Source organism: Epinephelus moara, chromosome 10 (genome assembly GCF_006386435.1).
Source record: "Epinephelus moara isolate mb chromosome 10, YSFRI_EMoa_1.0, whole genome shotgun sequence".
NCBI classification, from domain to species: Eukaryota; Metazoa; Chordata; class Actinopteri; order Perciformes; family Serranidae; genus Epinephelus; species Epinephelus moara.
This window is the reverse complement of record NC_065515.1, coordinates 8704772-8718432: the sequence shown is the minus strand read 5'-3', so window position 1 is coordinate 8718432 and position 13661 is coordinate 8704772. Positions and strand designations below refer to the sequence as shown.

General features: G+C 38.4%; 1 protein-coding gene across 13 annotated transcripts in view; it reads left to right on the top strand.

Moving 5' to 3' along the window:
* kif1aa (kinesin family member 1Aa) overlaps positions 1-13661 on the top strand; it is an 81598-nt gene that overhangs the window by 17276 nt on the left and 50661 nt on the right. For 7 of the 13 annotated variants that reach the window (XM_050054527.1, XM_050054526.1, XM_050054525.1 and 4 more), the window contains exons 3-13: positions 3450-3523; positions 3626-3808; positions 3899-3964; positions 4087-4265; positions 6894-7005; positions 7267-7344; positions 8610-8675; positions 8766-8783; positions 8889-8967; positions 9052-9130; positions 9426-9568. In XM_050054527.1, coding sequence (XP_049910484.1) covers positions 3450-3523; positions 3626-3808; positions 3899-3964; positions 4087-4265; positions 6894-7005; positions 7267-7344; positions 8610-8675; positions 8766-8783; positions 8889-8967; positions 9052-9130; positions 9426-9568 — 1077 coding nt within the window. Of the gene's footprint in view, positions 1-3449; positions 3524-3625; positions 3809-3898; positions 3965-4086; positions 4266-6893; positions 7006-7266; positions 7345-8609; positions 8676-8765; positions 8784-8888; positions 8968-9051; positions 9131-9425; positions 9569-11975; positions 12015-13661 lie in introns of all 13 variants that reach the window. The other 6 variants (XM_050054530.1, XM_050054518.1, XM_050054519.1 and 3 more) reach the window with 1 other exon arrangement.

Below are 13661 nucleotides of genomic sequence, written 5' to 3'. Positions count from 1 at the left end.
TTGCCGTGCGACACAGGAGTCGGTGTCATCAAGTGATTTTGTCATAAACCTTTGGTAATGTAAACCTACGTGACGCTCGTGGTTCAACAAAAAACTCCATATATGTGAATGTGTGATAGTTGTGGTATCATAATACCCTCCACAGGTTACAGCGTGATGATTAGAGGAGAAATGGCAGAGCATAAAGGTCCAGGTGGAAAAAAAACCCCAACTCAGTCATTTAGGATTTTACTGAAAGAAGGAAATCACCTGTTGATTTATATATATATGTATATAGATCCCAGGGGAAATTTTTGTATTTGGGAGTTTTTTAGATTTTATTTTGTTGAACTATTAATATTGTAACAGAATCTGAATCTCACTCTGAGTTACTGTTGTTCACAAACTAAAGAAATGAGAGATCATTTTTGTTAAGTTTTTACTGAATATTTGAAGCAAACTGTAAAACTATATCACTTATTTTTTTGCAATTCTGTGTCCTTAAATTGATAATAAAGATTTTTTTTTTTTTAAATTATCATATTGCCAAGAATATCGTTATCGCAAAAATACACTTAAATATCGTTTTATTGTTTCAGGGCCATGTTGCCCACCCTTAATTGCGTCACATCTTTTTTTAATGAACATTCTTTATAGTAAAAAACAAACAATTTTAAAGAGCCAGGCTTTTCACCCATTTTAAATGGCATCATGTATTATATTTCTATATGAAATATGTCAATGCTTGATAAATGGTTGGGTTTTTTTGCATCTTCTGAGGTTTGTGTATATGCAGGCTGTTTTTGCAGAGCCTCTTATTGTTGGTTGCTCAGCAGTTTCTTTGTTGCTGCTGCATATTCATGATTATCCTGATAATCAAGATTCACCACAATCAGCTTTTTGTGATGCTTATCCCAATCTGCAGTAAAATCGTATATGGTCCCATTCCTAATTTTAATTAAATGTCTCCCAAGATCATGAGAATGAACACACAGTCAGCCGCAGCATCTCATCACACAGGCAGTATCTGTGTATGAAAGCATTTTATCTTATTGCATTGCTACATTTAGTTTTTTTTATTATAAAACATTAGTACATTTCGAAGATGTGTTTTCTTTCAGGCATTGTTTTGTCTGGTTCATGAGATTGTATAACCTTTATAGATGCTTATACTGTACATATACAGCTTTAACTGCAAACAAAAGCCTGAAATCTCAACACAATAACATAACTAACAGATGAAGGGAACCAGAAATAGATGTGTGTCATCATCAGAAACTGAATGAGTACGTAAATTTTATTTGTGAAGGGTCACGGAGCAGACATATCTAATGGTCAGATACTGTATCCGTAGGAAGTGATTTGATCAGGCATGATCATCATAATTTACCTTTGACTGAGACATCATTGTCCTCGAGATGTGACTCATACCAGACCAGAAATTTATAGTTAGACTGGGATTTTCTTTGATTTGAAAAAAAAGCATTAACCACCATAAATCAATAAGAAGGCCACATTTGAAGACATTACAGTGTATTTATTTGTTCTAAACAGACACCTGTGACTCACGGTACAGTTGGACACACAAAGACCTCAAATTATATCAGGGCTTGTCTGGTCGTCTAAATTAATGTTATAAGACTCACTAAGCTGGTATTTTTCCTCACAGCTGAGCCTGATGAAGTGTAGCTCAGCACTGATGGTTGTTTAACACTGTTGAAAGATGAGCTGAGCCTGACTAGCTGATTCTGAGCTGTCCTAAAATGGCCACTGGTAGATAGATAAAGCAGTAATAAGGCACCACCATCAGGTCAAACTGTACATTTAAAAGTAGCATGTAGGAACAAACAGTTACTTTTTCATCCAACAATTTTGTGTTTTGGTGTGTGATTAATGTGACAGGGGCCACCAGCACGGCTATACGGAGGATTTTTAATGTTGTTTTTAATGCATGATATTTCATACTCTGTCAGATGCTCACATACGTTCACAGATTGTATTTTTTATTTCTTCAACTTTTGAAGGCAGTTTCATTAATGTGGGCAAAGAGACTGTGATTAAGCTTAAATGGCTGCTTTGAATTTTTTACAACACGAATAAGCAGCTGATGTAAAATGATGTATGTGTTTTAGTCAATGGTACAGTGCTCAGGGGGATGGGAAATGTTTTGTTAGCATTCTGTGTTAATCTTTCAAAAAATGATGGAGGACAAAACATGACTTAAGTATCAATAAATAAATAAATGTGTAAATAAATACAGAAATAAATAAATACACATATTGATAAATACAAGACTAAATAAAGGCGAAAATAAATATAAGAATGTATAAACAAATACAGAAATAATTAAGTAAATAAATGTATAAATACAGAAATAACTAACTAAATAAATGTATAAATAAATACAGGAATAAATCAATTAATACAAAATTTAATAAATAAATGTATAAATAATACAGTAACAAATAACAAAATGTGTAAATGAATACATAAATAAATAAATAAATAAATAAATGTATAAATAATACAGGAATAAATAAAAAAAATGTACAGATAAATTCAGAAATAAATATATAAATGTATGAATAAATACAGAAATAGATAAATACATTTATTAATAAATACAAGACTAAATAAAGGTGAAAATAAAAATAGAACTGTATTAACAATACAGAAATAACTAAGTAAATAAATGTATAAATAAATAAATACAGAAATAACTAAGTAAATAAATGTATAAATAAATAAATACAGAAATAACTAAGAAAATAAATGAATAAATAAATACAGGAATAAATAAATAAATACAAAATTTAATAAATAAGTGTATAAATAAATACAGAAATAAAGAAATGTATAAATAATACAGGAACAAATAAAAAATGTACAAATAAATTCAGAAATAAATATAGAAATGTATAAATAAATATAGAAATAACTAACTAAGTAAATAAGTGTTTAAATAAATACAGGAACACATAAGTGTATAAATAAATAAATGTTATATACATAAATAAATAAAGATTAAAAACATGTTTAAAAAGAGTACATAAATGCTGGAATAGATACAGAAATAAATGCATAAATACAGTCATAAAATAAAAGAATTAATACATATCACAGATTTATTTCTACATTTTTGTACAACTGCATTTATTTGTTTCTATGTCTGTAGGTTAATTATATTCTTATCATTATTATTATTATAATAATTATTTATTCAGTATTTTTCATTTTCATTTATTGACATTAGTCATTTTTTAAATTCTTCATTAAAAACACATTTCTTCTCCCAGTACATCTGCAGTCTTACACTCTGCTGCAGTGCAGAGGCCCAAACATTAAAGAGGAGGCGACTGAGGCCTTCCCAGTTCTTTTAGCACAACATGACATCGACACAGCTCAGATACAGTTTCATGTGGGCGGCTCTTACCCTCCCTCTCACCCGTGTTCCTTGTCCTGTCTTTCAGCCATCATCAACCCCAAGCAGGCCAAAGACAACAAGAGCTTCAACTTTGATTACTCCTACTGGTCCCACACCACGGTAACTCTTTCTGCACCCCCACAGACACCCCAACAAAGATACACACACATCTGCATCACTTGGGATCACTCAGTGTGGCTGATTACTGATCTCTGTTCGCAGCCCGAGGACATCAATTATGCCTCTCAAATGAGAGTGTACAAAGACATCGGAGAGGAAATGTTGCTACATGCCTTCGAGGGATACAACGTTTGCATCTTCGCTTATGGTCAGACAGGTGCTGGCAAGTCCTACACCATGATGGGGAAGCAGGACGTCAAGGACCAACAAGGAATCATTCCCCTGGTACACATGCATTATGGTTACAGCGCTGGTAATAATCAAAGAAAAGATGAGTCAGTTCACAGTTGTGAAAATAATGTTTTCTCCTTTCAGCTGTGTGAAGATCTTTTCACTAAAATCAACGACAATGCAGACAACAGCATGTCTTATTCTGTGGAGGTAAGCATCTGATGCCTCTGTCATCGGCTCCTCCTGTTTAGTTTATTACATTTATTCATGAGGTAGCATGTATTGAAATCAGCTGATATGAATGTTAAAGCCAATGTTATGATTCTGAACAGGTGAGCTACATGGAAATCTACTGTGAACGTGTGCGCGACTTACTGAATCCCAAAAATAAAGGGAACCTGCGAGTTCGAGAGCATCCTCTGATGGGACCTTATGTGGAGGACCTGTCAAAGCTGGCTGTCACCTCCTACAACGACATCCAGGACCTGATGGACTCTGGCAACAAGGCCAGGTGATGGAGCTGTTCATTCTTGCAGTACTTGAACCTTTTGCTGTAGAGTTTTAAGGCCCCGTTCAGATGTAGCGTCTAAAAGCGCATGGAAAATGCCAGCTGTGCCATTTCCATCCTTTTATCCAAGGCGCTTCGGAGGTTGCGCTACTGTCGCGCCTGCCGTTACTAAGCAACCAAAACTGCCTGTCACTCACAGGGGAAGTAAAAAGTGACACAGAATTAGCGTGTCATCATGCTCACCAGTTATCCCAAGCTCCGAGCTGATAATTCTCCAGGCATTGTTCCTTCTGTTGGAGTCAAAGTAGTACGACGAAGGCAGGTCATATAACTCTGGGTATCCCTGGACAAGAATGATCAGTCGCTCCTCCATTGCTTGCTGCCTTTCACACCACCGGATGTTGTGAAGTCCGGTGGATGGAAAGGAAGAAGCAGGTCCGTGGAGCTGATTGGTTAATTCTTATCACATGACATGCAGTGCACTTGCTGCATTCAAAAAAGTTGAGATTTTTCCATCTCTGTGCGCCGCAGACGCGCACAAAAAAACAGGCGTGTCGCACCGAATGCGCGCTGCTACGGCGTCGCTTTTGATTGTGAGCGCGCTTGACGCGTGTCTACATTGAAACTAATGGATTTGTGCGCGCAAAAGTCGCTACATCTGAACAGCCCCTAAAGACACCCATCTATCAGCTGTTCTCAAGTGCCCCTTCATCAACACCACCCACCAGAGTGTGTATTTGAATTTGTTATGAACTGGATATTATTTAACAATTTTTATGGTAACGTTTTTTTCAAAGCTTTTAAAGCATCAGTGAAGACACTGGTATCATATCAAACTACATCTAAGCTCATCCATTGGTACCAACCATGTTGTGCTATCTTGTTGGACAGGGGGCCGAATAACGCTCAAGAGTTATACTAAATTTTGGCGAGGGAATAAGGAACATTGGCTGTTTTCAGAATGGTGTATTTAAATATTTCTACGTACTGGGGTCCCTGAACAGTCTTGGAATTGCATAAATTGGGTATAACTTGAAAACAGAGTTGACAGCCATACACTCTTGGGCCCACTTTGGAAAATGTTATCGTAATGGCTGGCTTGCTAGTGGCACATTTTGTCGCGGGAATTACCAGAGAAGCTGTTTTTAGTGGATGTTTATCTGTCCATTTGTGTCATTGGACAGATTTTGTCATTGCGATAACTTCATGTGCAAGATTCAGTCACTAGAGATGCTTAGCTGAGATCAAAATGAAGGTCTAGTTTGAAGATGGGTGTGGTCTGAGCAAAGGTGCCAGAAGGAGGGGAAGTAGGGAAGGGATCATTGCCCCTCCACTTTATGCCCCTGGCCCACATTTGTTTAAAGTCACTGATCACCGTATTGCAGCTGGAGTGGCCCCATCACACAATGGTCTCTAGATTACAATGTTGTCACAGTTTTTTCTCATACAAGTTAACTGTCAGCGTTTAAGGTTAGTTTGGCCGAGATGTCATTGGTAATACTGGTGGCAGAAGGTAAACGTTCAACTATTTGAACCATTTAGTCATTATTTTTAGTAGGGATGCACAATATTGGATTTTTTTGCTGATATCCAATATGCCGATAACAACTAATTTGGCTGATAACCAATATCGACATGTCCACTTTTTCCCCGTCTAATTTAGTGATCATCAAGTCTCTTCTGTAGTGGAATTAACATCATATCATACACGTATACTCTTATCATGATGACCCACCAGCAGATGGAGACATGAAATACAACACTTTTCAGTATATGTAATATTCATTCAGTGTGCAAATTAAGAAAAAGCATGTTGGCCAATTATTATAGTTCATTTTAAAGCCAATAACGGCCGATATTATCGTGTATCCCTAGTTTTTAGCTAACTATTTCAACGTCACATTCATTAGCTTACTTTTCATAAACTCTTCAGCCATTACTTTTAGTAAGCTAACTAGTTTAACTTTATGTTCATTATCAGTTTTAGCTACCTTTTAAGCATATTACTTTTAGCTAACTGTTTAGACTTACCTGCTAGCTTGCTAACTACTTTTCACGCACTCTCTTAGGCTTCTTGAAACCTTCATGCCAATAAAGACCCTTAAATTCAATTGTGTTCAAGTTACAGCTGACTCAATAAGTGGATCATCAAATTCTTAACTTTTGTTTTTTAATAGTTGAGCTACACCGTAGTGTTTCCATTTACCCCCTGGTAACTGCAGAAGTACGTCCTAGGGTACAAGGATCTCGTGAAATAACAGTATCAGTTTTGATTCTTGCCAGAGAATCTACTGCATAGTAAACTAGTTGAAAATAATACATGTTACGTATAACCAGGAGGTTAGATATCTTAAGGTATGAATCAAACATCAAAAATACATCTGATTAAGTGGAGGAGTTTAAAGACATTGCCACTCTTTATTATGAAAATTAAGGTTCAGCTTATTATTTACATCCTATCTATTTGCACTTTGAGTTGTGCTTCATGAGTTTGTCAGACCTACAATAGAAATAGCAGGACTAGTAATTTGCGCTCTCGTGGTAAGAGACACGTCGTCCTTGTTGGACAGACGTTGAGGAAACAAACAGGTTGCTTCACAAACTGATAAAATGTCTTCACTGTGTCTGCAGGACTGTGGCTGCCACCAACATGAATGAGACAAGCAGCCGCTCGCATGCCGTCTTTAACATTATATTCACTCAGAAACGCCACGATGCAGAGACTGATAACACCTTGGAGAAGGTAGAGTTTTATCACATCCTGACTGAATGTATTTAACATTGAGCTCCTGCCTCTGCTTATCTACGAGCGGACTGATGACACGGATTTAAATCTAATTGGAAATCAATTACTACTTGAAGGTCATACTGTAACGATAAGGTAACATTGTGGAGATGTTTTTTTAATGAGGCTCGTCTCTGGAGTAAAGATGAATGACATCAGCTTTTGTTTGTTCTTGTGAGCTGATGTGCTGCAGTTTATTTATTGGATGTTCTGTTGCAGGTCAGCAAAATCAGTTTGGTGGATTTGGCTGGCAGTGAGAGGGCAGATTCTACCGGAGCTAAAGGAACCAGGCTCAAGGTGACGTGTTTTACTCAAATTCATTTTTGAAATTCAAACACAGATCTTAAAACATATGTCATTGCTTGTATGGGAAGCAATCACTGACTAAATCCATATTAAATAGGGACACACCAGTTATTGGCGGAACATATTGGTGGATATTCGACTGCCATCGGCCTTTTGGAAAATGAGATGACATTTACTGATGACAGTGGCTGAGGATTTTCTGTTGTGTCACATCAATTTTGTGCACTCTTAAAAGCAGGGCTCAGGACTAACGGCACCCTGTCGCCCCCGGGGACAATAAAAAATGTGTTTTGGACAAACAGAGATCTATCCCAGGATGCCTTCGGGACAAAACAATGCAGTAAATTCACGATCCAGGCATCAGGGGACACACAGTATATTTTTCCCTGATAATCCTACATTGTGAAGAACAAATCTGTGTTGACATCAACTGGAGAAACACTAGTTAATGTTAGCTGTTACACTTTACCTGCTTTCTGGGGGAGAATGTATATGGAAAACAACAATGGCCCCAGTATGGAACCCTGAGGAACACCTTTGAACACATATTGGGAATTATGATGTATCATATATAGTAAAAAGGCTTTTTTGCTTATTTTTAAAAAATATGTTTTTCATGTGAAAGACAGTTATGTTAAAGGTTGTTTCAAAAATGCATATTATTGAATTTTTTCTCATTCAAAGGTAGGCTAGGTAGGGGTAGGGGAGGCCCGCCTAGGGCACTTCATGTGCTAGGACTGCCACTGGTTAGGGCTAAGTGTTTGGTTCAGGTTTAGGAAGGGGAAACGCGTATTGACAGAGTCCTTGACAAAACTTTGAACTAACAGCTAACAGAAGTTCCATTACGATGCGTTTAAGCTCTAATCAGTAAAAATGAGGATTGGTTGAAGGTAAATTATAACGTTACCATGATGTGTTCAAATGTAATCTTGTAAAATTATGTTTTTGTGAGACACTTGAATAAATCCAGCTGTTTAAAGGAGAATTGTGTTGATGTTTTCACAGCAATATAAAATGGGTATTAGAGTGGGAATTATGGTTGTACATATAATAAAGCCTTTTGTGAAAAAAGATGTTTCAGAAGATTGTATGATTGAAATTGTGCTCACTTTTTTTGTTTTCCAAAATGAACAATGACAAGAAACATTGATACCGGATATCAATCTAGAATTTTTACAGTCTGTACATCCCTAATATTAAAGCAGTCAATTAGTGTGTTAATTTGTAAATACTTTCTGCCTCTCACTTTGTCACAGGAAGGAGCAAATATCAACAAATCTCTAACTACACTGGGAAAAGTAATCTCTGCTTTAGCTGAAGTGGTATGTATTATATCAGCATATGAAACATATTAAAATACATCACAAGTATGGAGGATAAACATGTTAATTTTACTGTCTTCTTCATTTTAGGACTCTATGTCAAACAAGGTAATCTATTTAACTTATTATTTAATTGTTTGGGGGTTTTTTGTTTTGTTTTTCTCAACCCAAACGCTAATGAATCAGTTTTAATTGTTTGAATTCGATACACAGAATAAAAAGAAGAAAAAGGTGGAAAGCTTCATCCCCTACAGAGATTCAGTTTTGACCTGGCTGCTGAGAGAAAATTTAGGTATGAACACAAGATTTCTTTGCTCTTGCTGATCCATTCGTTCTCTCCAAACTGAGAATAAAGTGTTCATCTTCATCATGTCAGGGGGGAATTCTCGTACTGCGATGGTCGCTGCCCTGAGTCCAGCTGACATCAACTACGATGAGACCCTCAGCACACTCAGGTAGGGAACAGCCGACACATTTTCTGCTGCCTCCTCTTCCTCCCACACAGCTGCTGAATGTGGCTTTGAGGGATACTGATGCCAGTGAGACTCAAGTGTTGTGTAACACATGTTTTCCTCAGTGGCTTGCATCAGCTTCACACCTCAAACACCCTTCATGAGCCACAGCTTCGGTGCCGGGCTGCAGAATCCTGAGGATGTGTGATGTCAGGGGGGATTGTGAATGTGCCTTTTTGTCTCCCCCCGGCTCACCTGCTGTGTCACATGCTCAGTGATCTCTCCCTGACACCCACAGGTATGCAGACCGCGCCAAACAGATTCGCTGTAACGCTGTGATCAATGAGGATCCCAACAATCGACTGGTGCGCGAGCTGAAGGAGGAGGTGTCTCGTCTGAAAGACCTCCTCTACGCCCAGGGCCTGGGTGACATCATTGAGAGTAAGGGATCATTTATTGGATTTATGTGACCATTAGTGGGAGCGTATCCATGTTCCCAGGGTCCTCTGTTCCCCAGCTCAATATCTTCTTATTAAGAAGACCTTTTAAAGGGTTTAATGTTCGCAGCAATGTGTTTTTCTCAGGTCAAATGTTCATTTCATGTTAACTCTGGGTCAATATGTTGAAATCACCCACCCCAGTTTATAGCCTGCTGATGTTTTACTCCTTGAAATCGACACCCTCAATTTGTGGGCAAGACAATTTCCTTGATTTCAGACATGGATATCTCCACAGTTGTTGAACAGATTTTAACCATTCAAACTGTATTTCAAACGTTCATATCTCTTCGTTCTTTTGCATTTGAACTGATCATCACCCATCTGTTATAGTGTTATGTCTACCATACACTAGAAGACTTTGACATATGTCTTTTGTCCTCTGACATATGTCTTTTGACATGGTGTCAATTTCACATTTTAAAACTGAATTTTTAGATTAGATTTTGCAAAGACTGGGGATCCTGTAGAGTCACTATTTGCAAGACTACAACTGCATTCCTTTTTAAGATTATTTCCTATCCTGCTCCTGGTGGAAAATATCATGCCAAACTCCCCTTAAGAAATATCACATATTTACAATTCCTTATGTGTCCGCAGAAACACATAAGGGGCCGCACACATGCCGTGTCTTTAACTGCCTGGAAAATGCAAGGTCAGGCGCTGGGTGCTCTTGTGCATTCCTTGAGCAAGCTATCAAGAGCGCGGTGGCAGATTGTGTCTGCACTGTATCATGGCCTATTTACCTCAAATCCTTAGTGCAGAGCTGATCTTCTTCCAGGAGCTGTTAATAAGTGTGTAGGCCTATTGTCCGTGGGACAGATGTAAAGCTCTGGCAGCCCTGCACCACAATGATCAACTTTTCCATATTTATCAGAGACTGACCTCTACAGAAGAGGGGAAAGATATCTGTTGGCTGGGATTGGTTATTCTTCATCACATGACATGTGGTGTGCGCTGCTGCATTCCAAAAGTTGAACTCTGTTTATCTCATGGCGCAACAAAAAAAAAAAAATAGTTTGAGGGCACTAAAAACGCGGCATGTGTACGGCCCCTAACTCTAAAAACACAAGATAAAAAGCATCATATATTGACAGTATTCTTGTCAATTCTGCATCAGTTGTTTCATCCATAAAGATTAACTGTATTTGCATACAAACTTTATATTTTGGAATTTGTCGCCTCAACTCTCTACCAGACTCAGTTGATTAGCTGTGCTGTTTTAGTGGGAGAAGGCTGTGGGAATGATCCGTTTCAAAAATTGAGATTTCTCACTAACATATATGCTGATTGGTGGATCAGACACTCACTGAATTAAACACTGACTTGTGTTTACTCCACAACTCCATCAATTTCTCCTTTTTTCCCCACATTCCAAAAGAAGTGAGACTTCATGTCTTGCACCTCTCCCAAGTCCCCTCCATGTTTAGCGATTACCCAGTTTGCTGCTTCTTGGTGAAGAGTGCACCTCTCAGTTATTGACAATGTTCAAGTCATTGAGCTTCGTTATTTGCATGAGCCAAAACTAAAAACTTACGATAATATAAAACATTTTTGACTTTATTGGAGTGTCGAGGCGAGAAAAAGGTCCACACCAACTATGGTAAAAATGTCTGCAACAGTTAAATTGCTTGAAAAGTTGTTAGATTTACATCAAGAGACACAGGACCCTGGGAACATAAGGATGATGCCCCTTTAGTGCTATCTGTACGTCTAATTTAATTTCACATATTTGTAATGCTTTCAGATCCTTTTGTTAGCGTGCACACTCTTCTCAAGGATACACTTGCCAGTCTCACCTCAGCCCACACAGCTCCCCTCACAAGCACTGCACTTTAATTCTCCTGTGCTCACAAACATTTCTTGTGCTGCTGAAGTGTGTTCAGGTAGAACACGAAGCAAATCAAGAGCCAGTGCAGGAAAATCAATGGGAAAGACGTGAATGGAGATGAACGGATACGGATTTAGACTGCTGTGAGGCCTGAAGTGTAGTTTACACACATGTTGTGCAAAACACAACAGGCAGCACTGGAAATAGTGTGGGCAGGGTTTCAGGCTTGACATGCTAGCTAACACTGGCATTTAACAGAAAAAAAGTGTTACAAACTAGAAGTGTGGAGTTTAAAATTGTGGGAAGAAGTGAACACTGTCTGCTTTTCATTGAAGGATAGAGGGGTTAATTATGGTCTACCTTTAAACAAAATGAAGATGTGTTTACATTTAAATGCATCTTCAACTTCATAAAATGTTTTTTCAGCAAATAAGTGAATGTTTGAATCCATTTTATTAAAGGTGTCACACTGTCTCTCTCTCTCTCTCTCTCTGTCACTCTTTATCTTGTCTTCTCCCAGCATATCGAGCGTCTGCCCCTGACATAGAGGGTTTGAAATGTGTGTTTTCTGCCTCTTGCTTTTGCTCTTGTGGCAGCTTAGCATCACCGGTGCTCATTGTGGCAGTAAATAGTAGCTTTTGTTGTGTTCTCTGCAGCACCACAATATCATAAAGAACTGATCAGAATGTTTTACGCGAGTTGCACTGAGTTAAAAGTAGGTAGTGTTAGAGGGACACTTCACTGCTTAAATGACCATTTGAATAGCAATTACTCACCCTGTGTTGCGTTGACTTTGTGAAGGAAACTCATAATAATCCAAGTCTCATTTATCCAGTCGTATGCTCAGTAGTTTCCAAGCAGACAGCCCTGTCTGACACGGAACTGAACCCAAAGTGAAACTTATCTATGCTCTCTTCAAGGCCAGACTCCATTGACAAAAACAGTGATTTTACCTCACTGAACACAGGAGCTCCTGATCTACCACTGCTACATTTATCAGTTAGTTTGTTTGTGGATTTTGTGGCTTTGGTGTTTTAAAGAGTTAGTTCAGATCAGTCCCTGAGGTAGTGCACCGGGCTTTGAATGTAAGTAAGACTTTTTACCCATAGATTTACATTGCAAGTCAGTAGTTGTTTGACTACCGGGGGTTTAATCTACTTGGTCCAGTAACATTTGGAAAATCTACATGAGCTGCACAATAAAATCTTTTTATCCTCATTCAAGTTAGTGGAGTGCTAAACCGGAAGTCCGAGTGCACCTGCTGTATTGGCCCAATGATGCAGAAGCAGTGCTAAGTAAGTTTTTTTTAAACGTTTTTGGCATCATGCAACACTTAGCAACTCTCATAGGAATCATAAGTGCTATATCGTTGGCAACTGGACTGGACTGGCGTTTCTTGAAGACGTTTCGCCCCCAATCAATTTGGGAAGAATGCCCTTCGACTGGTACGGGAATTCGAAAGCCTACATGTGACCCCAACAACTGTAAGGGTTCACACCCACACAGAGTAAACCTTGCAACTCTGTATCAGTCATTTTTAACTGAAGACGCCTCTTGGATGAGAGGTGAAACGTCTTCAAGAAATGCAAGCAAGTCCAGTTGCCTACGATATAGCACTTATGATTACAAGACCTGGATGACTGAGAATCATCACCGACATCTCATAGGAATGAATGGGACCCCGCCTCCAACACTGTATCCGGTTAGATTTTACATCCATGGTTGGGATTCACTGAAGTCACACAATGAAACAAACAAGGTAACTGATGGAGGCAGCAGTGGACCAGCAGCTCCTGCGTTCAGTGAGGTAAAATTATTGTTTCTGTCAATGGAGTCTGGCTTTGAAGAGAACATAGATAAGTTTTCACTTTTTGTCAGAAAGGGCTGCCGGTTTGTGAAGTACTGACATTTGCTGTTGTTAAACATGGACCCCACTGACTTCAATTCATCCAGAATTTCAGTTTTTGGATTCTTCGTCCATTGTGGAGACATGTGAGACAAAGTTTTCTTCAGGAATGAAACATAACATGGAGTAAGTTACTGATAAACAAATGGTCATTTGGGGGATGAAGTATCCCTTTAATACAGCATTAACAGCATGCAGTCCAGTTGTGAGGGTGATTTACAAGCTTTGTCATTTTGGCTCTAATCTCCAGCTCCTTATGGGCTAAATGTGCCATGTCATGGTGCTGTAGAGATCCGTGTA